Source organism: Protopterus annectens, chromosome 13.part0 (genome assembly GCF_019279795.1).
Source record: "Protopterus annectens isolate FY-2018-M chromosome 13.part0, PAN1.0, whole genome shotgun sequence".
Classification (NCBI taxonomy): Eukaryota; Metazoa; Chordata; order Ceratodontiformes; family Protopteridae; genus Protopterus; species Protopterus annectens.
The window spans coordinates 1,326,788,288-1,326,812,287 of NC_056747.1; the positions used below are offsets into that span (position 1 = coordinate 1,326,788,288).

A 24,000-nucleotide genomic window follows, 5' to 3' on the forward strand; every position below is an offset into this window, starting at 1 on the left:
TCCCAGGACCCTTATCACAGGAGACTCTATTGTAAGACATACTGATGTCCATCTAGCCATGATTAACAAGGAGAGCCAAGATCCACCAAATCACATCTAACCAGACTGAACAAGGAGAGCCAAGATCCACAAAATCACATCTAACCAGACTGAACAAGGAGAACCAAGATCCACCAAATCATATGTAACCAGACTCAGACTAAACAAGGAGAGCCAAGATCCACCAAATCACATCTAACCAGACTGAACAAGGAGAGCCAAGATCCACCAAATCACATCTAACCAGACTGAACAAGGAGAGCCAAGATCCACCAAATCACACACTCACGTCATTACACCACAGGTACTAGTGTGATTCCATCAAAGTCCATGTGAGTGTAGATGACCTGAGATGTACCTCCCTGGACATTATGGAGCTCTCATATTATGTTTCTGAGGATGGTATGAGCCTGGCATTGAGCACCATATTACCATCACTGAACATGATGTCACAATATGAGCAAAAGACGATTAATTTTAACAATTTGCTGTCTTTCTGGGGTCATTCTAAGAGGATCCAATATTTACTAACTTGGGAGCACATGGTTAACAGATCATGTTGCTTTTCCAAAGATGGTTTGTATCTGTCCCGTCTAGGCTTTTGAATACTAGTTAACACTTTATCCACCCGCATAGTGCCTTTTTTAGGAACTGTCAAATTAGCAAACCTACCACCATAGCAAAATGAAGTCAAATGAAACTCAAGGTGCTACTGTTCAATGCCAGGAGCTGAAATAATAACTACACTCCCTCCGAGCTCTCTTAATACTTGAGAAAACAGACACCTGTGCAGATATGGAGAAAATATTTAAAGAGGCAGAGAGTACCCTGGCAGTGAAAGGTTTGCGTGCCTTTCATACTTTTAGACCATTACTGCACAGACAAGGGTTATAGCAGACAGTGTCTTGCTATATATCAGTAACAAGCATACCCCTTCGGTGGTCAAATAGGATGATGTGCTGGAGATCACCACAGATATCCTAGCCAGCTATCGGTCACCCTCCATGTTCCAAGAAGCTCACGATGCATTCTTGGACCTAGTGGTGACATTTGCCATACAACCTAGCACCTTGCTCATGGGAGGCTTGAATTACCCCTCTATAGACTGTCCTTAGGAACAAGTTTCAGCTTATAATAACGGGTTTATTTTGAAGGTGAAATATTTTACTGTTGCTGCTTGATCAGAATGCTTGTTTAGCACATCAATTGTGTACTGTTATGGTCTCAAATGTCTGTTAACTTGAACGCTACCCTCTTTCAGTGGTTGATTGTACTAATATTTTGGCATTGAATATCTCACTCTGAGTGGTCCTATTTCCTTCAAAGTGCACCTACGTTGTTTAGTACTGTCTCCTTTTGTGGTCTTGAAGTGCACTGATTTAGTTTAATACCAACAAAGATTAAATTATTCTCCCTCAGAGACTGATTACCATAAATGTATTATCTTTAATCATGAAGCACTTTGAAGAGGAGAGTATTTTAAAAATTACAAGGAAAGGAAATGAATGTCTTATACAAAGGTAATACTTATTTCACCTAAATATCCGAGGATATTCCTGTTTTTACAAACATTTATTAGGCTGGAGGAATTTGAAAACTGCTTCTATCTGAAGAGATTCCTAAATGCATTCATTATTTTTACAAACATTTATCGGGGTAGAAGAATTTTAAGAGTGGTTTCAGTCACATTTTCCCAATTTAAATAAAGGTGATTATATGGCAGTGAAAGATGTTAAAACGTTATTGCTGGATTTTTCAAGCATTGATGAAAGTTGTATGATGGTTTTGCTGAGAAAACAGATCATTCCGGTGGTTTAGCTATAAGTTAAGCAACAAGTTAATTCACATTTTAGAGCCAAGGCTCCCATGTTAAATGTACATTCTATTATTTTCTGTTGTAAAGTTATTCTCATTGATAATAAATATGTATTAATTCCACGTTGAGATGGTGGCCTAATGGTTAAGGTGTTTGCCTTACAAACACAAGGTGCAGGGTTTGAGTCTCACAAGGGATAATTGGCTAGGCTTGAAATGGCTCGCAAGGGCAGTTAGCCTAGTACTAATCTATGAACCTATGTCCACTCATTAAGAACAAATTGAATTCATATACATAAATCAGTACTCATTTTTATATTAACATGTTCATACTGAACATCTGTTATATCCTTGTCACCACATTATCTTGTTTTAAAGTTTGTCACATTATTTTGTTGAAAATAGAAAAAAAGATGCATTTTTTTGTTAGCATTACCTAGGCATACAGGCATAAACAATAAATAGTCATTTCTGTCTACCTTGCAGCTGACCATCAGCTGACTCCAGCATCTGTCCTCCCCAGGATGGGTGAGCTGACCTCTACTACTCACACCTACCCACCCCAAGATGGATGAGCTGACCTCTACTACTCACACCTACCCTCCCCAGGATGGATGAGCTGACCTCTACTACTCACACCTACCCACCCCAGGATGGATGAGCTGACCTCTACTACTCACACCTACCCTCCCCAGGATGGATGAGCTGACCTCTACTACTCACACCTACCCTCCCCAGGATGGATGAGCTCACCTCTGCTACTCACACCTACCCTCCCCAGGATGGATGAGCTGACCTCTGCTACTCACACCTACCCTCACCAGGATGGATGAGCTGACCTCTGCTACTCACACCTACCCACCCCAGGATGGATGAGCTGACCTCTACTACTCACACCTACCCTCCCCAGGATGGATGAGCTGACCTCTGCTACTCACACCTACCCTCACCAGGATGAGTGAGCTGACCTCTGCTACTCACACCTGTCCTCCCCAGAATGGATGAGCTGACCTCTGCTTCTCACACCTATCCTCCCCAGGATGGATGAGCTGACCTCTGCTACTCACACCTACCCTCACCAGGATGGATGAGCTGACCTCTACTACTCACAACTATCCTCCCCTCTACTACTCACACCTACCCTCCCCAGGATGGGTGAGCTGACTTCTGCTACTCACACCTACCCTCCCCAGGATGAGTGAGTTGACCTGTGCTACTCACAACTATCCTCCCCTCTGCTAATCACACCTACTCTCACCAGGATGGGTGAGCTGATGTCTGCTACTAACACTTAACCTCCCCAGGATGGGTCATATGACCTTTGCTACTCACAGCTACCCTCCCCAGGATGGGTGAGCTGACCTCTGCTAATCACACCTAACCTCACCATTGTGGGTGAGCTGACCTCTGCTAATCACACTTACCCTCCCCAGGATGGGTGAGCTGACATCTACTACTTGCACCTACCCTCCCCAAGATGGATGAGAGCTGACCTTTGCTACTCACACCTACCCACGCCAGGATGGGTGAGCTGACCTCTGCTAATCACACCTAACCGCACCAGGGTGGGTGAGCTGACCTCTGCTAATCACACTTACCCTCCCCAGGATGGGTGAGCTGACCTCTGCTACTCATACCTGCCCTCCCTAGGATGGGTCAGAAGACCTCTGATACTCACACCTACCCTCCACAGGATGGGTGTGAGCTGACCTCTGCTACTCACACCTGCCCTCCCTAGGATGGGTCAGACGATCTCTGATACTCACACCTACCCTCCACAGGATGGGTGTGAGCTGACCTCTGCTACTCACACCTGCCCTCCCTAGGATGGGTCAGAAGACCTCTGATACTCACACCTACCCTCCCCAGGATGAGTGAGCTGACCTGTGCTACTCACAACTGTCCTCCCCTCTGCTACTCACACCTACCCTCCCCAGGATGGGTGAGCTGACCTGTGCTACTCACAACTATCCTCCCCTCTGCTACTCACACCTACCGTCCCCAGGATGGGTGAGCTGACCTGTGCTACACACACCTACCCTCCCAAGGATGGGTAAACTGACGTGTTCTACTCACACCTATCCTCCCCAGGATGGTTGAGCTGACCTGTGCTACTCACACCTATCCTCCCCTATGGTTCCTTCAGACCATTTGCTGGTAACTGAACACTTGCCTGGGCCGCAGTAAGGGCTTTATCCCAATATACCACAGAGCCAAAACAAAACAGTCATTTTGTTGATATTTTTATGTGAAATATCATATTGTTTACAGTGAAGACATAACATTTAGATTGCCTGAATATAGTGAGCTGTAGTGCACAACAAAAAAATATTTAAGCAGGTTCTTGTAACATAGCAATGTTGCTGTAGTATAGGCAATTTTTTTTCATTTGTACTCTTACTCAGATGCATAACTTTATTTCATATGAGAACTTTTATTAAAATAGCAATATGTATATTGTACTAATTGAATGACTGTTTTACATATGGATGCCTTTATGCTTAAGTAATTTATATAGTTATTTAAATATCAGACTTTAGGATTTCTGAGGTTCACATTTTCATACACACACACACACACACACACACACACACACACACACACACACACACAAACACGTATCATTCATATGCCTTGTAACAGCAGAAGAGATAAGCTCTCAAAAACAAGCTTAAAGTAAAGTTAGCAATAATCAATGTCATTGGAGTATAACAGACAGTATAAGATTATTTATTTACATTTGTTTTCTGGGGTAGAGCACTGAACTCCATGGACTTTTTTTATATTTAACTCAGGAGCTGTGTCTGGTTAAATGACTTTCTTGGACTCAGAAAGTTAAAAAACACAAAAAGAAAAATCTAGCAAAGCTAGACTTTCCACTGTGTGATACCTTAAACCTCTTGTATCACAGGCAACATGGGATATATGCAAATTACTCTTTAAGATTATCAGGTGTTTCAGCTAAATGGCAATTCTGAATGCCCATGACTTTTGTTTTACTTTTAAATCTATTCATTGACAATTTCAGGCCAGTAACGCCAAACCCTCTCGCTGTGGACATACACGTTTCTGCCTTCTTATGGCATCATCAGCCCAGCATAAGAGGAATGTTTGACTTTTGGTAACACAGGGTTGTCGTACCCAACATTTAGTTGAAACACCTGATATCCTTAAAGAATAATTTGTGTATGTCCCATGTTGCCTCTGATACAAGAGGTTTAAGGTATCACACAGTGGAAAGTCTAGCTTTGCTAGATTTTTCTTTTTGTGTTTTTTGATCATTTGGTTTTCCTGTGTGACCGTTAAACTCATTGTTTTGGACTCAGAAAATTAGGAAATGGAGATGGAAGGAATCAAACCTTGCACCTCTGGATCACAGGAAACAACTTGTTAATAGCTCCTGAAAACATGGGAGAAAATGCAAAGAAAATAACAATAATAATAATAATCATAGTGGAAAAATCTTTTCTTACTGAATTCCAATTAAGTTGTTAAGACATATGAAAAATAGCGTACACAAATGTCAAAAAAATAAAATAAATATAGAACTCAGTACAAGTAATCAATTTATTTCTGTTAGTGCTATGGTTTCAAGTAGCCTACTTAGAGGGTTTCAATTCTATGGCACAGAAATCTTGCCTGTCTAAATTCCACAGTCCTTATAGTGCATACATTTTGGAATGACAAGCATTTCATATCCCATAGTTCTATACCTGTTACTGGAACAATATAGATTTGTAAATTTGTGTGAGCTAAAAAATCTAGAGAGAGAGAGACAATAAAATTATTTATTTTATAATGTGGCAATTAAATTATTTATTATATAACATGACAAAGTATTTATTATATAATGTGCAGCATTATAAATCTACTTTTGTTGTTAATGTTCTAATCATAAATTTTAACTTCTATAACTGAAGGTTATTAACATTTTATGTAAAGTAAACATTTTGGTTTATAGACTTTATATTACATATGATGGAATTGTTGTACACTAACATTTTTGTTATTCATAGATTTCTATAAGTAAGAGAATTATACTTTTTAAACAAGTATAAAGATATATAATCTACAGGCAAGATTTGTCCTAGAGTCAGAAGTGACCTTGTTTTCTTTTCCTTTGAATGAGTATAACCGTGAAACAAAGTAATGGAATATCCTTTTTTACTGTTTACCAGAGTTCCAGACCTGCAGCCCTGGCTACTTCCAATGTGACAGTGGTCACTGCATCCTTAATGACTTGAAATGTGATGGCAGGGCTGACTGCAAGGATTATTCAGATGAGACATCCTGTCGTAAGTGTTTTTTTCGCCTAGTCATTGATTTCTCTTTCATCAATGCTTTTTGCTATACATCTGTTTTCTTTTCTTTTTTTTTAATGATTATTGTGAATTTTGCTTTAGGTGGTATGTTGTGTATATATCTAGCCTCAGGGGTCCAGGGAAATAAATAGTGTGGGAAGAAATAACCAGGGAATTGTTATGGCTAGGCTTGTATAGTCCCTAGGGCTGATAACCTAGTACCAACCTATGAACCTATGAATCTTCCCTACTGTTAAGCAAAGTGCAGCCTTTCTTAACCAGCAGAAGAACATTGTAGTTCTATAATACGGCCTTCCTTACTCAGGCTTGGACTAAAATCGCACCAATCCCTTTGCGACTCTACCTTGGAGCATCAGAAAGTAATAGATTTTGGTTATGCTGTAAGGTCTCATGTGAGGAGTGGATTTTAATAAAGAATTTTATGATCAACCTAAACTTATTAAACTTATCGTCCAAAGGTAGCTCCTTCCTGACTCCCATTCATTATTCTCTCCATTAGTCATGTCCTTCAGTGGCTTTTCATATGACCACTTAGATGATATCTACCAATATACATCACATTATTTTATCTGTAGTCTATGTGCTTAACATTTGGTTAATAAGTTATTTCACAGAAACTTAGAAAAGCATGTAGACAGGTAACAGATGTGTAGCTCAGTTAGCGTGATCATCCACAGGTTAAGATTTCTGTATCTCAATTTCTGTCTGGGTATTTATTCTAAACATCTTGTTACTGTATATATCATGTCCTTCCTTGTGCTTGCCATGTTTTTTTTTTCAGGGTTTATCTCACAAGATCGAAATGTAAAAACATCGAATGCTATAACAGCGAACTGGTAACCTCGAAATCTGAAAACTCCGAAAGCTGAGAACAGCGATTTTTTTTCCCTGGGACAAAATCGCTGTTCCAGCACAACACACAAAACACACAAACGCTACAAACTATGGCTAATGTGGGGGCTTCACCCCCCACACCCCTCAACGTGGAGGGCTGTGCCCCCCACACCCCACTACTTAAATATACCAACTCTGAGATCGCACCACAGTGGAGGAAATAGCGTAGCCACAGAAACGGCCCACCGAATTCTTTCCCTGGGAAAGATTTCAATGTTCCCTGGCTTCGCTGTTGCCAGTCTTCAAGGTTTTGGGTTCGATATTATAACATTCGAAGGTTTGCAACTTCGATGTTATGATATAGACCCTTTTTTCACACCCTTATTTGCTTCCTGTATCTTAAAAGCAATTTGTTTGACTGGGTATTGTATGCATAGTTCATTAACCTCGACCAGATTGTGGCTGAAAAAGTCTACAAAGGATCATTCCACTTAACTAAAGAAAATATAAATAAATAATATATGCATCTAGACATATGACAGCTCTGTAGACAAAGTATATGACATATATTATATAACAGTTCCAGGTTTACTAGTATACTGAACATGCAGAGCTCCAATATAATTGTTTCAGCTTTACAGCTATAATGAAATTAGTTCTAAAAATAATGTTTTGTAGTAAAATGAAGAATGAAGGACTGTCTATGAAAGTTCAGAGCAGAAACATGCATTTTACAAGTTGTTTTTAAGCTCCCATCCTCTATCTTTGGCTAAAAACTTTGAGAAATTGTGTTTATGTGATGCCTATAAAATGAATCTTGATAATTTCATACAAAGATACACTTGTGACCTATAGACAGACTGAGAAACAGAAAGAGAAGTACAATCCAGAAATAACGGGATTTGTTTTTCTTTTTTCTGTTGGTAAAAAATGCAACAGTGACAATATTATCTTCTAAATGTGACTGAGAGGAGCTTCCGGAAGGAAATATGCAGGCCTAATAATGTTACCGTTCTATGGTCCATCAGCTTTAAGCATGCTTTTGAGGAATTTTTGTTCTTCAAACTGGTGATGTCCAAATATTTAGATATGGAGTTAGCAGCCCAGTGGAGTGATCATTGCCTGGGTTGCACAACAACAGGATAACAGGAATAATCTAATTGCAATACCAAGTATTCCCTTTCCATCTCTAATGTGCATCATCATCATCATCACCAACTCCTCCTTTTATCCATGGGGTCAGGGGGTGGTGTTTATTATCGCCATCTCTCAATTCCGTGCCACTCCCCAACTTTCAACCCTCATGCCTGACTGTCACAATCCATCCATCTCATTGCTGGATGCCCTCGTTTCCTCTTGCTTTCTTCTTGTCTGTCCCAAATCTTTTTTAACAGATTGTTTTCTTTTATCCTGCACATGTGCCTGAACCAATGTAATCTGTTCTCTTTGGCCTTCTCTGTAATTGGAGCTACATTTGCTTCTGGTCTGCTGTCCTTATTTCTTTGTGTGTCCCACAGTGTGCATCGTACCACCCATCTCAGGCAATTCATTTCCATCACCTCAAGCTTCCTCAGCTGCTCTGCTTTCACTGCTCATGTTTCTATACCATACAGTAGTACTAGTCACACCACTGTTTTGTACACCTTCATTTCAACTTCCGTGGCATTCTTCTGTCATTCACGACCATTGACACTCTGTGCCAGTTGACAATTAGTATATTTGAATTTGCAGTCTACAGCTACCCCCCCTCCCACACACACACACACACACACACACACACACACACACACACACACACACAAACAAACACACAAAGGGTACTTTTAAATCAGGTGTGCAGTCAAATGTATCTACATCAAATTATTTTTTTCAGAATTTCCATTTTGAGAATTGAAATTTTTAGATTGGCTTTATGGCATAGTAGTGTGTTGGCTCAGTTTACCTTTGCTAACTATTGCTGGAGTTCAAGAGAATGTTGAGCCTCTTACAAGTCAACCTCTAAGTGCAAGAAATCTGTACAAAGATGGACAGAATGGGGAGACAAAGGCCCCAAAATAGGGACAGCTTTTAAATGTTGTTCTTAAAAAGCTGGAAAAACAGAATCTGTCTTAGCATGCATTTTTTCTGAAGGATATAAAGTCAGAAACCCAAATGTATTTCATTATATAGTGAGTTCATTCTCAGATTACCCCGTCAATTTGCCAGAAAACAACAGATTGTAAGAGGAACAGACCAAATGTATGAGGCAAAAATCTGGACATTCTGCAAAGATCTGGACAGTTGAGAGGTATGGGAGCTGATGCCATGCTGAATTTGCAGAAGTATATTTTAATACTCTTCTGAACTGCATTATTATTATTTATGGAATCAGTTAATTTGTGAATATTTCTGGGGCATTAGCAGAAAACTTTCTGTGGTGTTTGCTAAAGAACACAGTGGAGGAACACTGAAAGACAGCTGCTCTAAGATGTCAGTTTTTATCATCACTGATTTATTATCCTTTCATTTAATCCAGCCCTAAGCATGGTAAACATAAAGAAAGCATCATTTTAGTATTTCAGCTTGTGTTTCCTGTCTGCATCTAATTCTGCATTTTCTTTGTATAGCATTTTTATGAGCTATCTTGTTATTTTCTTGTTATTTTCTTGTTATTTTCTTTGTACGTTTCATAGTGTTGGCTACTCATACAGGTAATCTTTAGACATGGAAGCCAAAGAGCAGAGGATGAATAACTTCATCAGTGGGTTTGTTGCTTGAATGAAACAAACTATTTAGTTCTGTGATTTCGTACTCAACAGCATATCTTTCAACTGTCCAGATTTTAGCAAAATGTCTAGATTTTTACTAAAAATTTTGGCCTGTTCCTCATAAAATGTGTGGTTTTCTGGCTAATAATTGAGGATCGAAGTAACTAAATAACGGCAGACATTTGAGTTTCAATTTCATATCCTTCAGAAAATGCACGTTAATGCAAAACCTGTTTTATTTATTAATTTTCCAAGTCTGTAAGAACAATACTTCAGTTATGTCCCTGATTTGGAGCCTTTGTCCTTCCATTATACTTGTCCAGATTTCTTGTGCAAAGAGGTTGATAGGTATGCTCAACTCGCTGAATAATAGCATATTTAAGATTCTGAAACTAGCTGTAATCCATGTAAAGACTACCAAGGCAGTCTACAAAATCTGCTCTCTCAGTCACAGATGTCCAGCCTCACACATCATTCAGAGGCCGTGGGCAACTGACGTTGGTAACTATAATTCTGTAGTTGAGCAAATGCAGCAAATTAGATACTTTCTCAGCACAGCATTTAATTATGCACTAGTAGGGCATTAAGGATGTCCTATAGCTAAACTTAAGGGACAGGGACACTAATATAGATAAACTGAAACTTTTGTCTGAGATACTCAAATAAAACAAGAAGTCTCAAAACTGACATTAAAAGTAAATTAAATGGCACTGACACATTGGGGTCGGCATTATGCTTAAGGTGTTTACCAGATACAAAGTACAAGTTTGATTTTCTTCCTTGGCCTCTCAGGTTGTTGGCTAGGTCCGTAGTCATCTGCAGACTGATCTACTAGTATGGACCTGTTTTACATCTGATGTAACTTTATGACAACTCAGTATACGATGTGGGAACAACAAATGTTAGCTAAAAAGTGAAAGCCCGTCCCTATCAGGACAGTTTATGGTATAGCAATGTGGACAGTAATGCTGACTACTTGGAGTAAGGGAGGATTCACTGTAATGCAGACAACGTCATAGTGTGATGAGAAACATATTGTTTCAGATTTTGTTTGTGGTGATCCTTTCTGGGTTTCATGCAAAAGTAGTTTAGCCATGGAGTCATGCAAAGGCAACTCCATGGAAAGAAGGAAGACCATGGGTTGTTATGAAGGCATTGGGAATTCCTTGCAGGAACTACTGAGTGCATACCACTTGTCTTAATATTTTTTGAATCCATTCAAACATTCCTCTTGTTCCCGCTAAATAAATACCTCACTCCCTATAAAAAAAGCCATGCTTTGATCTCACATTTGGCTGTTTAAAGCTTATATCCATCTCCATATATTAATCAAGGATTACACAAGGCGTACCACTGAAGTATGGGAAAACTGAGGGACTGAATCCAAGACAGGATGTAGAGGACATGGTAGAGGGACACTAGGAGAGAGAGAGCATGTTTGACATAGAATTCAAAACAGGATGGATGGAGAAAAGAAGAAATGGAGAAGTCAGTCAATAGTGGGGCCTGTACACCTGCAGTTTGGCTCAAAATATTTTGAAGAGAAGCAGGTTACACCCTGTATTTAATAGGCTGCATATGATGGCAGGGGAATCATGTGACTGATGGAGAAAAAAGCACAAGCTATTCATTCATTTATTTATATGCATTTAATAACTGGGAGGTTGCAATCAGGAAAGGTCAATTTTCAAGGGAGAAATGGAGTGAAACTCCATTAAGCTACTTTGCTATTTCCCCTTTATTATCTGCATGATACATGTTATAGCAAACGTTGTTGTTGTTTGTCTTTTTGGCTTTTCCCGGTTAGGGGTTGCCACAGCGGAACTCCGGTCCGCTAATGATTGGCAGTAGATTTTCATGAACGCCTAGGTGCCAGTTCGACGTTCAACCTTCAACAAAGGCACGCCCATTTACGCACTTATTTTAAAGAAGCAATACCCCTGTTCAGAAGATGACAAATGTCACACATTTTTTCACAGCATGATCTCTTCTCTTTTGCTCTGATGCAATCATAGTGTGAGACAGTGTTGTACAATTAGTGTTTAGATGCCATGCTGCGTGATATGTGTTTGATGGCTAAGGCGGAGAAGTTAAAATCAACAGTATATTGCATAGACAGCAAAATGTTTTAAGTGCTTGTAATACATCTGTGCAGAATGACAAAATTACTGTAAAAATACTTCCTGCAAAGCATTTTAAGGAAGCCTAGTACCTACCTATGAACCTATATTATAGGCAGTGCAACTTTTGCAATTTGTAATACCTATGACATTATTTTGGGAGTTGTAGTCTCTCCCCTGCGTACGTGAGGTAAATTGCACAGTCTGATCTGGGCAATTTCAATTAGTATGTAAACGATACAGCTGATTTACACATAATCATTTCAAGTCATTCTTTGCAAAACTCCTTAACCATTTGTACCTATAAAATAATCCAGAGCAGATTCAGAATTTGATGTAATATGAATAAAGGCTGTCTTCTTATCTTGCAAGCATATAATCATTTAATAACTGAATTTTTTCTCCACAGCCACACGCTTCCCCAATGGTACCTGGTGCCCACCATATCAGTTTGAGTGTAAAAACCACATCTGTATTTCTGCTACCTGGACATGTGATGGTGATGATGACTGTGGTGATGATTCTGATGAAGAACTGAACCTCTGCCGTGAGTATCTCAGGGGAAAAAATAACTGAGAGTAACTAATGAAACTAATGAAATATATAACTGTAAGAGATCATTTACAGATTTATTTACAGGACTTAGCCATTTCAGCCTGAATAATCTCTTCGATATGCACAAAGTATGCTAGGCCTGTTTTAATAGTACTATACCTAAATCTGCTTTGTTTCCAGAATGAGTGTGTAAATTGCACTCTTATTAATTACTGAATGTCATAGACAACAGAGGAGGCTAATTGTGTAGGGACCACTAATCAACATGTCCATTGTAATCTGCAAAATGGTCATTAAAACCAAAAGTAATAAAACACCTTCCCAGCCTTCAGTTTTATATATGTCAGTGAATGTAAATGCATTATAAAATGAAACTATTTCATACTACCTGATCTCCCCTCTTTTAGCACTGCATGTTTATAGCCCCAAAGGTACGACCACTCTACGGACCACCAGTATATGATCCTACAGCTTTGTCTACTCTAGCCACATCTGAATAGCTAGAATGTTATTTTTTCATACCTGCTTATTATAAGGTGATTGGAAAAGTAAACTGAGTGAATTACATTGAACGTATTTTATTGGGTTTATTTGCTTCTTACAAAACATGCTAGAGTGACTTTGTTGAAGGAGACCTTAGATTTTGCCTTAGAATATACATTCCAAAAGCAACAACCTCAGGAAACAACCTTAAAGGCTTAAAACCTCTTATTTGTTGACTATCCAAATAAAATGTATTTGTCATATCTTCTAAATTGGAAGCTTTGTTTTCTTTAGGCAATTTCATGAAAAAATAAGAGCATCTAAGTTCCATCCTTCTTTCTCAGAAGCATTAATTGTATGGATATATCCATCTGCATCTGTAACAGGAAAATATAAAATCTCCAGTAATTTAAAGAAATATTAATATTATTACTATATTTAGATGCCATAGGTTCACATATCTTTATCCCTGTTTGAAAATATAGATATTATTTCTTATTTAGATGTGATAGGCTCACATGTCTTTATCCCTGTTTAATAATATGGATATTACTTTGTATTACTTTGTTTAATTAAGAAAAGCTGCAATTTAAATGTTGTATTACTTATAAATAAATATCTTTCCTGCTGACATCATAGGTAAAAACATACCTGTGTATTAGCACTTTGAATGAGGAGGCTAATGTGCATATGTCTCAAATTTGTGAAATATTGAACCCTCTTATTCCAAGGACTGATATGATTTTAATTAATTTCTGAATTTAAGTGGGAATCAAAGTAAAGCTAACATGATTTTAATAATTTGGTCTAAATAAGCTTTTTGATGGAAGTTTAAAATTGGTTTGGGTAATGTCAAGCAATATGGGCATTACTGTAATTCAAATTTAAATTCCATCTTTAAAAGAAATATAAATTATATTCACTCACCAGAGCTGAGGATGAAGGCAAGGCAGTTCATACAGCCTACCTCGATCTGGCCAAGGCCTTTGATACCATTCCCCACTCAGGAATTATTGATAAAATTACCAAACTAGGCATCAACCCCTTATATCACTTGGTGGGATGCAAACTGGCTCACAGATAGAACCCACAATGTGAAAGTGACAGACTCCAAGTCAGACTGCTGGGCAGTCATGAGTGGAGTCCCACAAGGATCAGTCCTGGGTGCGCTCCTGTTTGGCATCTACTTCTCAGAAGTCCAGGCCAACACGGAGGGACCCTGGCTGACTAAGATCGCAGACAACTGCAAGCTGGGAGCCATTATTAACTCCCCAAGTGATGTAGACATCCTACAGAAAGGCCTCACTGAGACCAATGACTGGTGTAGAAACCACGGCCTTAAGCTTAATGCCAAAAAAAGTGTCGTCATCCCCTTTGGGAAAAACTCAGTTCCCACTAATTTCCACATCAATGGGAGCCCACTGAACACTGAAGGCATTATAAGAGATCTGGGGACACAGCTTGACACCAACCTGTCCTTCAACCACCACATTGCCACTGTGGTCAGAAAGCCCTTCTATGTGGCACATCTCATTACTAAGGGTTTTGCATCCAGGAAGAAAGAGGTCATTTTCTCTTTCTCTACTCTTCCCTCATTAGGCCAATCATCGAGTACAATGCCCCATTTGGCATGTACCTCACTAGACACCTGCAACAACTGGAAAGGCCACAAAAGTACCTCACAAAGAGGATCCTAGGCCTTAAACACATGTCCTACAAGGACAGACTCAAAAAACTCCAGCTATTCTCTGTCTCATATAATCTACTAATAGGCGATCTCTACTTGACTTATAAAGCCATGTCTGACTCAATAAAGAAATGCTACATCTAAAGAAATCCCAATCCCTCTGCACCACATGCTCCAGAGACCTCAACCTCATTACCACAATCAACAGAACATGCTGGAGGGACAGGTTCATAATCCAGAGACTGCCCATGCTCTGGAATATACTTCCCATACATGTCAAGCAGAGCACCTCAGTGGCCTTCTTCAAGAGAAATCTTGATGAGTGGATGGGAAATAGAAAGTTCACCCCGAAGGTCACTCCAGTGCTCTACTTGATAGAGGCACTGGGAACTAACGTCGGGCAGCACGATGCCAGGGCACTTCTATGGGCTAGGCTTGTAAAGGCTCCAGGGCCATTAACCTAGTACACACCTATGAACCCATGAACCTATGAACTGCAACATTATATACTTTACTTTAAGAAGAAAATCTCTATAACTGGCTTTATCTGTAGATTCTAAATCAGCTTTTTAATGACTCCTAAATATTTTACTTGATAACAGTCCTGACTGTAGCAGTTTTTCATTTCATAAGCAAACTTTTCAGTTATTAATACAGTGTGGGTTTTATTTATTTTATTTTATTTTATTTTACATTTGTTGACTGGGCTAGTCTAACTGGATATATGTCCATTTTCAGTAGAGGCCCGGGGAGAAAAGCCCCAAACTAACCACAGTTATAACAAGGTTAAAGATTACAGTAAAATAGCTAACAAAATAGTAAGTAACTAGGTAGTAGATTACAATTAAATAGTAAATAGCAGTTATATTAAATATGTTGTATTGTACATAAAATGACAAATAACAGAAAATAGGACATGATTTTTCAGAGGAGTAAAATACTTAAATGTTACAGTTGTTTTACTGTTCACTTTTCATTTATGCTAAACAATATTGTCTAGATTAAAGTAGAAACTGGGAAGTGGTAGAAACAGAGGTGAAATTCTACTCAGGGTTACTACAAGGGCAAAGCCAGTGTGTTCTAAGGAATAATTTGAGTTTTTGTTTGAAGAGGTGTAGGGAAGGAAGTAATGTAAGTTCAGTAGGTAGAAGGTTCCAGTTTTTGCCAACTGCGTTTGAAAAGAGAGAGTCACCTGCCATGTTGTTTGACTTGTTTATGCTAACTAATAGCTTATTAGAAGAGCATAAGGTATTGAGATTTTTATAGGGGATTATAAGGTTAGAGAGTATTGGAGTTTTGTTTGGATCATTGAGGACCTTATGGGCTAAGGTAAGTTGGCTAAATTGAAGCTGATTCTGTAGTTCAAGCCAACCAAGTTGTTTTAGATTGTGACAGTGATGGGTTCTGAAGGGGTTTCCAGTGGCAAATAGGGCAATGTTATTATAGGAGCTAGCTAGTTTGAGCAGGTTGTTTTTAGTTAGGTTTGTGTAAATTGGTGAAGCATAGAACAGTATAGAAATTAGAAGTGATTGGGCAATAGTGGTTCTAGTTGTAGAGGTAAGGAAGGGTCTAATCCTATATAGGGAGCCCATTCTTCTGTTAACTTTTTTATAGTGTTGTTAATGTGAAGGTCAAAGTTAAGGTTGTTATCTATTGTAATTCCAAGGAGTTTAGTGTTGGAGTCAGGAGAAATGAGGATCCCATTATTAGAGATGACTGAGAAGTCTAATGGTGTGGACTTACGGGTAGGAGTAAAGAGTAGGAGTTTTGTTTTTTTGGGATTCAAGAGGAGACAATGCTTTAAAAACCATGACTCTACTGTGTTAAATGCCTTCTGAGTTATGGATTGTAGTTCAGAAGAAGATGTGGCTGTACAAATAAGTATGGAATTGTCTGCATATTGTATGCAGGTAGCTTGTGCAATAGCTAAATGCAGATCATTTATAAATATGGAGAAAAGTAGAGGGCCTAGAACTGAGCCCTGGGGGACACCCAAGGTGACAGGCAGGAGGGATGATAGATTATTCCCCAGAGCACTGCTTGCTGCCTATTGCTGAGGTAGGAAGTGAACCATTGAATTGCTAGTGAGTCAAAATAAAGTGATTTAAGAATGTTTATAAGCAAAGGGTGGTTAACCATGTCAAAAGCTTTTGAAAGATCGATAAAGAGAGCTGAGGCGAGAATGTTATTATTACGGTTTCTGTTGATAGACTCAGTGAAGGAAACAAGGGCAGTTAGCGGTGCTATGGAATGGCCTAAAGCATGCTGGGTATTGGCTAGTAAGTCATGCTGAATTAAATGGTTCAGTAGCAGGTGATGAATGCATCTTTCCATGATTTTAGCTAAAGGAGACAGTAAAGCTATAGGTCGGCAGTTGGACTATTCATTTGAGTTACCCCCTTTATGTAGAGGAATAAAGTGATAAATGTTCCATATGTCTGAGATGGTTCCTTCGTTAATGGCTATATTTATAAGAATTGATATGGGATAGGCTACAGATGTAGCTGCTTTTTGCAAACATTCAGCTGGGATCTGATCAGCTGAAGGAGTACAAGGCTTCAGTTTTTGGATGAGTTTGAAGATAAATGTAGTCGAGATGGGTTGTAATTTGAAATTGGGAATAGGGCTATTATTGAGGATAAGAAAGCTAGAGTTATCAAGGGATAGTTGGCTGGCCAGGGATTGTATGGCCTCAGTAAAGAATGTGTTAAAGGTGTTAGCGATTTCGATTGGGGTCTTGAGATTAGTGTCTGTTGGGCTTGGTGTACTGGAGTGACCAGGGTTCAGGAGTCTATTGATACTTGCCCAGAATTTCTGTGGATTATTTTGCTGTGTTTGCGGCATTTTATAGTAGAAGTTTTTTTTTTATCTGAGAGTACTGATTTTTTTGTCAAATTTCTCAGCTGTTTAAAAACTTGTTGATCTGCTGTAAGTTTAGTACTTCACCACCTATCCCAGGCTTTGTTTCTGAGTAGGATTTTTTTGCCTGGTTTCTTTAGAAAGCCAAGGAGCTGGTTTTGATCTAATTCTAATGATACACTTAGGTGCATGGTGGTCTAGGATAGTTAAGAATTTAGAGTTGAAGTATTTGACAGCCTCTTCAAGTGGTAGGGCTTTTAGGGGAGACCAATTACAGGCAGTAATTTCACTTTGGAATAGCTGTATGTTAAAATACCTGTTGCTCCGAACTGAGCGAAATATTGTGGGTTGGGCAATATCAATCTTTTCCCTAATTATGTAGGTCAGAGAATGGTCACTTACATCATCGGGGAGGGTCCCAACCTTATACTTTTGTTGAAAGTTGTTTATAAGAATCCAGTCTAAGGTAGTCTCTTTTTTATTTGGTTTGTTAATTCTAGTGGGGGAGGTAATGGTTTGAGAGAAACCATGACGGTTAATATGGGAAGTAGGATGGTCAGTACTGATGCTCTTCCAATCAATATTGAAGTCACCTAGGATCATGGTTTCTTGAGGGAAGGATGATGTGACCCAGCAAAGTATATTCTCTAGTGTAGTGATGTTGTTCCCAGGAGGTAAATAGATACAGATAATATTTATGGATTTGTTAGAATTGATCTGTATTTTAGAGATGAGTATTTCAGCATTATTTTCCAAAGGAGGGTTGTAGGGTGAAGAGGTGACTACTAGGCCCTCTTTGAATAGAATTGCTACTCCCCCACCCTTTCTTTTGTTGCAATCACATCTCAGTATATTATAGCCTGGAGGTGTGATTTCATTATCATGGGTTCCAGGTTTTAACCATGTTTCTGTTAGGCAAAGGATGTCAAAGGAGTATACATCCAGGAGAGCATGGAGGTGGGCCACTTTATTATTTAAGCTTCGGATATTGAGATGAGCAACTAGGAGTGAGTTGGGAAGTTTGGTAGGGGACAGTAAGGTAGTGGGATATGGAGTTTGAGAGTTAGAGGTATGGACATTGGCTGGGCCTGGATTAGGGTGGATATCTCCATCTTCTAAGGATAGCCTTTTCAGTCTAAGTAAAGGAATTTGTGTATTACTGATTAGAAATTGAACTCTCCTGGTTATTATATTATTATATTTAATGTGGGCTAGTCTGTGGTACTTTGAATGAAGGTAGCTTGGTGTGGCAGTTATATGTATATGCTGGTGAGAGGCACTGAGTGATTGTATGGTTGTTTGTTTATAAGGATAGTGAAGATGAGAAAAATTTTGATGTGTAATTGAGGTTAAGAGATAAGATGAGTTGAGAACAATTATAAGTGTTGCAATGAGAAGAGTTTTGGTAGGAGTAACTTTAGCTAATGTGGGCATAATGCTTGGTCAGATAATGGGAGTTAACAAATAGGTAGGACTGATAAAAAGTGAATTAAAGATATGAGAGTAGGTTATGTTTCTTTAAGTCTGAGTTTATGATTGGATATGTGGAGGAAGGGTGTGGTGTAAAAGGTTAGGTTGATCAATTTTATTTGTTGTTTATGGTTATTTATTTATATTTGTTTACCGGGGTAGTCCAGTGATTAATATTGACCAATTTCAGGCTCAGTCAGATTTAAGTTTTATTAACTGAATTTAGCAGAATACCTGCAATTTGCAGCTAAAGCCATTGCCTATACCATCTCCATCCTTATAAATAGAACAATTTTAGAAAGCAAAATCCCTTCCATATGGAAAATATCCCATATCATCCCAATACACAAAGGTGGGTCATCTACCGAGCTCTCCAACTTTCGGCCTATCGCCTTACTCTCTCCAATAGCTAAAATAATGGAAAAATGCATACACAGACAACTACTTGACCACCTTCTCCATAACAATTTGCTTGCCAACTGCCAGCACGGTTTTAGGCCATTCCATAGCACAACAACTGACATGCTATCCTTTTCCGACTCCATAAACAAAAATCATAACAGTAATACTTTTTCCTCTGCACTATTTATTGACCTTTCAAAAGCCTTTGATTATGGTGAATCATAACATGCTTATTGACATACTAAAAGCCCAATCACTGGACACACAAGCACTACAATGGTTCAAATCCTATCTTGAAAACAGACAACAAGCAGTACTTTGGGATAATAATCTTTCTACTTCCCTCCCTGTGAACACTGGAGTACCACAAGGCTTTATTTTAGGACCTCTTCTCTTTTCATTGTTTATTAATGATCTACATACCAAAATTCCTCAAGCCACCTGCATACAATATGCAGATGACTCATCTTTAATTTGTTCAGCCAAGTCCATAACCTCTCTCCAGTCCCTCACCCAAACAGTATTTAACAGTGTTGAAAATTGGTTCATGCAACATTGCCTCCTTCTGAACCCCAAAAAAACAAAATTATTACTCTTTGCTCCTACTCATAAGTCACCTCAACTACACTTCACAGTAGCCTCCAACAATGGAACTAACATATCCCCTGACACTACAACCCATCTACTAGGAGTAACAATTGATAACAACCTTAGCTCTGATGACCATATAAATTCTACAATAAAGTCTGTCAACAAAAAACTAGGCACCCTTTACAGAATGAAACCCTTCCTTACCCCTTCTGCCAGAATCACTATTGCCCAGGCACACCTGATCTCTACCCTGCTCTATGCTTCTGCAATATATACCAATCTGTCTAGAAACAACCTTACCAAACTTTCCACCAGTTATAATAACATAGCCAGATTTGCCACTGGCACCCCCTTTAGAACTCACCACTGCCACAACCTCAAACAACTGGGATGGTTAGAACTGCAGAACCAACTACTGTGTCAACAACTTGTTATCACCCAAAAGATCCTTTATCACCCTAATAATACCCCAATCCTTACTAATCTGATTACCCCTTACAAAAATCTTGCAACACTACGCTCAGCTAACAAGAGTCTAGTTCCCACTACTAAATCTAATAACAAAGCTGGTGACTCACTTTTCAGCAACACAGTTGGAGAAAGCTGGAACCAGCTTCCTAATGAACTTTCATCTCTTGCTTCCACTCATGTTTTTAAAAAGCATCTTAAAGAATATCTTAAAACTCACTGGCTTTGTCCCTGCTCTAACCCAGACTGTTATTTCTTTCCCCCTCTTCCTTTCTCTACACTTCTCCTCTCCACTGCTCTATGTCACATACATGTAATATTGATTACCTTCCTACTACTTAAAACAAAAATTGATAAAAATGGTTTACAATTCAAATTTTTGTTCTTTTGATTGCTATCTCTCAAATTATTGCTTTCTGTATTTGATCTTAGCTTTAACCTACTAAAGAACTCTGTACAAGTTTATCTGAACCTCAGTGTAACAATGTGCTGTAATTCATTTGACTATTACTATATTAATGTAATCTCTGTCACTGCTAATGCTTGGAGCTTTTCTCCCCGGGCCTCTACTGAAAATGGACATATATCCAGCTAGACTAGCGTGGTCAACAAATGTAAAATAAAATAAATAATAAATAAATAAATAAACTGTTTAAATATGAGATAGTTACATTCTTAAAATGTTACCTGTATGATAAATTGAGTCATTTATAGGCACTTTTGTATTTGCAACTATTAAGAGTAGATCATTTGCAGATTATGATGATCATTTGCAGATTATGATGCTTTGATTTCTGATCCCTTCCCAACCTTATATCCTTTAATGCTATTATTTTGCCTAATATGATTTGCTGAGTGTTTTATTGCTAATGTAAAGAGTAGTGACAGTACAGGATTCTCTTGTTTACACCTGTAGTAGGTATTATTGATCCTGATAAAAATTAACAGATTTTAACATATATTTTGGGACTGAAATATAATTATTTTAAAATGTCAGCATCAATAGATGGAAATAATCCTGGGAATTTTAAAGTGCCGAACATGAAAGCCATATGGCTTACACTAGAAAAGCCATTCCACCATGACACATACATTTGCAATCCAGAAACATTGTAGCTGTGAAGTGGTAAGACCTCATTACTGGCTCATTTTCTTGCTTCTTGAATCACAGTTATTACCGCAAAGTGCAGATCATGGCAGAACTGCAGTTCACGGTAGTAATCTGCTGATTGTGTTGCAAATGGTATTCCTCCCAGACACTCACACACACACACACACACACACACACACACACACACACACACACACACACACACACACACAGATACCTCACATTCCCTGTACTTGTCCCTACACTATCTGCCCTTCTGTGGTTCTCTCCAACCTGATACTACTTTATTGTCCTTAGAGTATGCATCTATTATTCCCTGGTGTAGTGTATCCCCCATACTGCATTATCATACTTTCAACAGTTCAGATTTTTGCAGAATGTCCAGAGTTTTGCCTCATATTTTTGGTCTGCTCTTATTAAATTTGTGTTTTTCTGGTAAATCAGTGAGGACTGGTGTCACTAAATAATGACATACATTTGCATTTGACTTCATATCCTTCAGAAAATGCATTAACACAAATCCTGTTATTCGAGAACTTTTCTTCTTCTTCATCTTTTGGCTTTTCCCAGTTAGGGGTCGCCACAGCAGATCAACTGTCCAATCATGATTGGCAGTGGAGTTTTACAGTGTCGAGTTGCCAGTCCGGCACCCAACCTTCCACAGAAGGCACACACACGCACACACTCACACCTAGGGCCAATTTAGAGTGTCCAATCCACCTGAAGCATGTCTTTGGGATGTGGGAGGGAACCGGAGCACCTGGAGGAAGCCCACGTGACCACAGGGAGGACATGCAGACTCCACACAGAAGGCACCCCAGCCAAGGATTGAACCGGAGAACCTCTTGCTGTGAGGTGACAATGCTAACCACGCACCACCGTGTTCACCCTTTATTCGAGAACTCTATAAGAGCAATAGTCAAAATATGTCCCTATTTTTGTACCTTTGTCCCCTCATTATTTTAGACTCTGTCCAGATTTCTTGCTGTAAGAGGTTGAGAGGTGTGCCCGTTATTCTGTTGGCCGTTGTGGCACTTTAAAGAGTTGTCCTGATATCTAGTGTGTCTCCCCACCCCTAATACCCATACTGGTGCCATTATGCTACTTTACAGAGGGTTCCCTGGGGTCTGTTAGCTCCCCCAACACATGCATGTTGATTAGATGAACAAGGCTTTTTAAATACTCAACATATTGGAAATGGTCGTGCTGATCTACACAGGTAAGCGATTTCTCTGATTTCTTGGTTATGTAAATGCCTTCCTGAAGTCGGTTGGCATATGCCTCCCCCCACCAGAATGCCCCATTGGCATTCAACACAGCTGTAGGGCCAGCCCTTTATAATGCTGCATGTCTTTGTGTTAGAGGACCATGCAGGACCATGTAAGAATTGTTGAATCAAGGAAAGGTACCACAATGTGTAACACCTCTGTGTGTATGTTGTGGTACATTAATGAGTTTAGCCCAATATTTTCTAAGACTTTGAGTAGATAAGATGAATCCAATAAGTCAGACATTTTCCTATGTCTAGACTAATGAATGCAGGTAAGATAATAAATATTACATCTTTTCTGAAGTTGTTGTAGTCTTATGATCTATCAGATCAAAACAATTTTGTATTACCAATGGCAATTTTGAAACATGAAACTTAATGTGCTGTGACCAGAGACAAGGCAATGATTTTTTAAATAATTCATTCCTACAAGAAAGACTAGAAGAATTGAAAAAACAATCTAGCCTCATTTAATTCCAATGCATTCTTCTTTACCTGAAGGATACGTGATGAGATTATTTACTATCATTCTTAAAATAATTATTGTCAGTTTTTGTTACCTGTTGCAAACTAAGTCTTGCTATTGTTATTGACTTTTCTAAACTTTTGTTATATTATTTTGCAGTTTTCAACTAAGTTATAGCTCACGTGAAAATAAAATAAATATTAAGGGGCCATTGAACATGTGAGTAAATGTCACTGCTGGGGGAAGAAAGCATGTTTGCTGTATGTATTTTTGCTGAGGTAATTGTATCAGGAGGACAGATATGAGAGGTCCAAATGGTTGAACTTTGGTTTCTCCAGTGTTGCCTTGTTCTATACTGCTACAATGACAAGCAACCTTCCAACACGAACTTTGGAACCCATACCAAACTGTCCCCATCACATGGTACAAATCAACTTTTTTTTTCCTTAGGGTAGATTCACCCACTGCCCTGTGTTTCTTACACCCATCCGGTTTTATATAACATCATTTGTCATCCCATTTCTATGAAGGCAGAAACATATTAAGAAAAACACCTCGCTTATACTCTCCATTCCTTATCATGGGTATTTACAAAAACAAGTTTGTATCACTTTACACCCAGTGGGCAAATAGCCTACTAAAATACAAAATACCCTTCCACAGCTTCTAAGGCTGATAACTGCAATAGACAACTATTCACATTCCCAACAGACACTAACTGATTAAATATTGTGCATGTCACTTTAATGCATCTCTTATTG

The 24,000-nt window shown here is 38.8% G+C and overlaps 1 protein-coding gene across 1 annotated transcript in view; it reads left to right on the forward strand.

The window, feature by feature from the left end:
- The window catches only part of LOC122788060 (low-density lipoprotein receptor-related protein 2-like), a 1,238,079-nt gene that overhangs the window by 906,272 nt on the left and 307,807 nt on the right, over window positions 1–24,000 (forward strand). Inside the window, exons 61-62 of the mRNA XM_044054982.1 lie at window positions 6,033–6,149; window positions 12,287–12,424. Coding sequence (XP_043910917.1) covers window positions 6,033–6,149; window positions 12,287–12,424 — 255 coding nt within the window. The remainder of the gene's footprint in view (window positions 1–6,032; window positions 6,150–12,286; window positions 12,425–24,000) is intronic.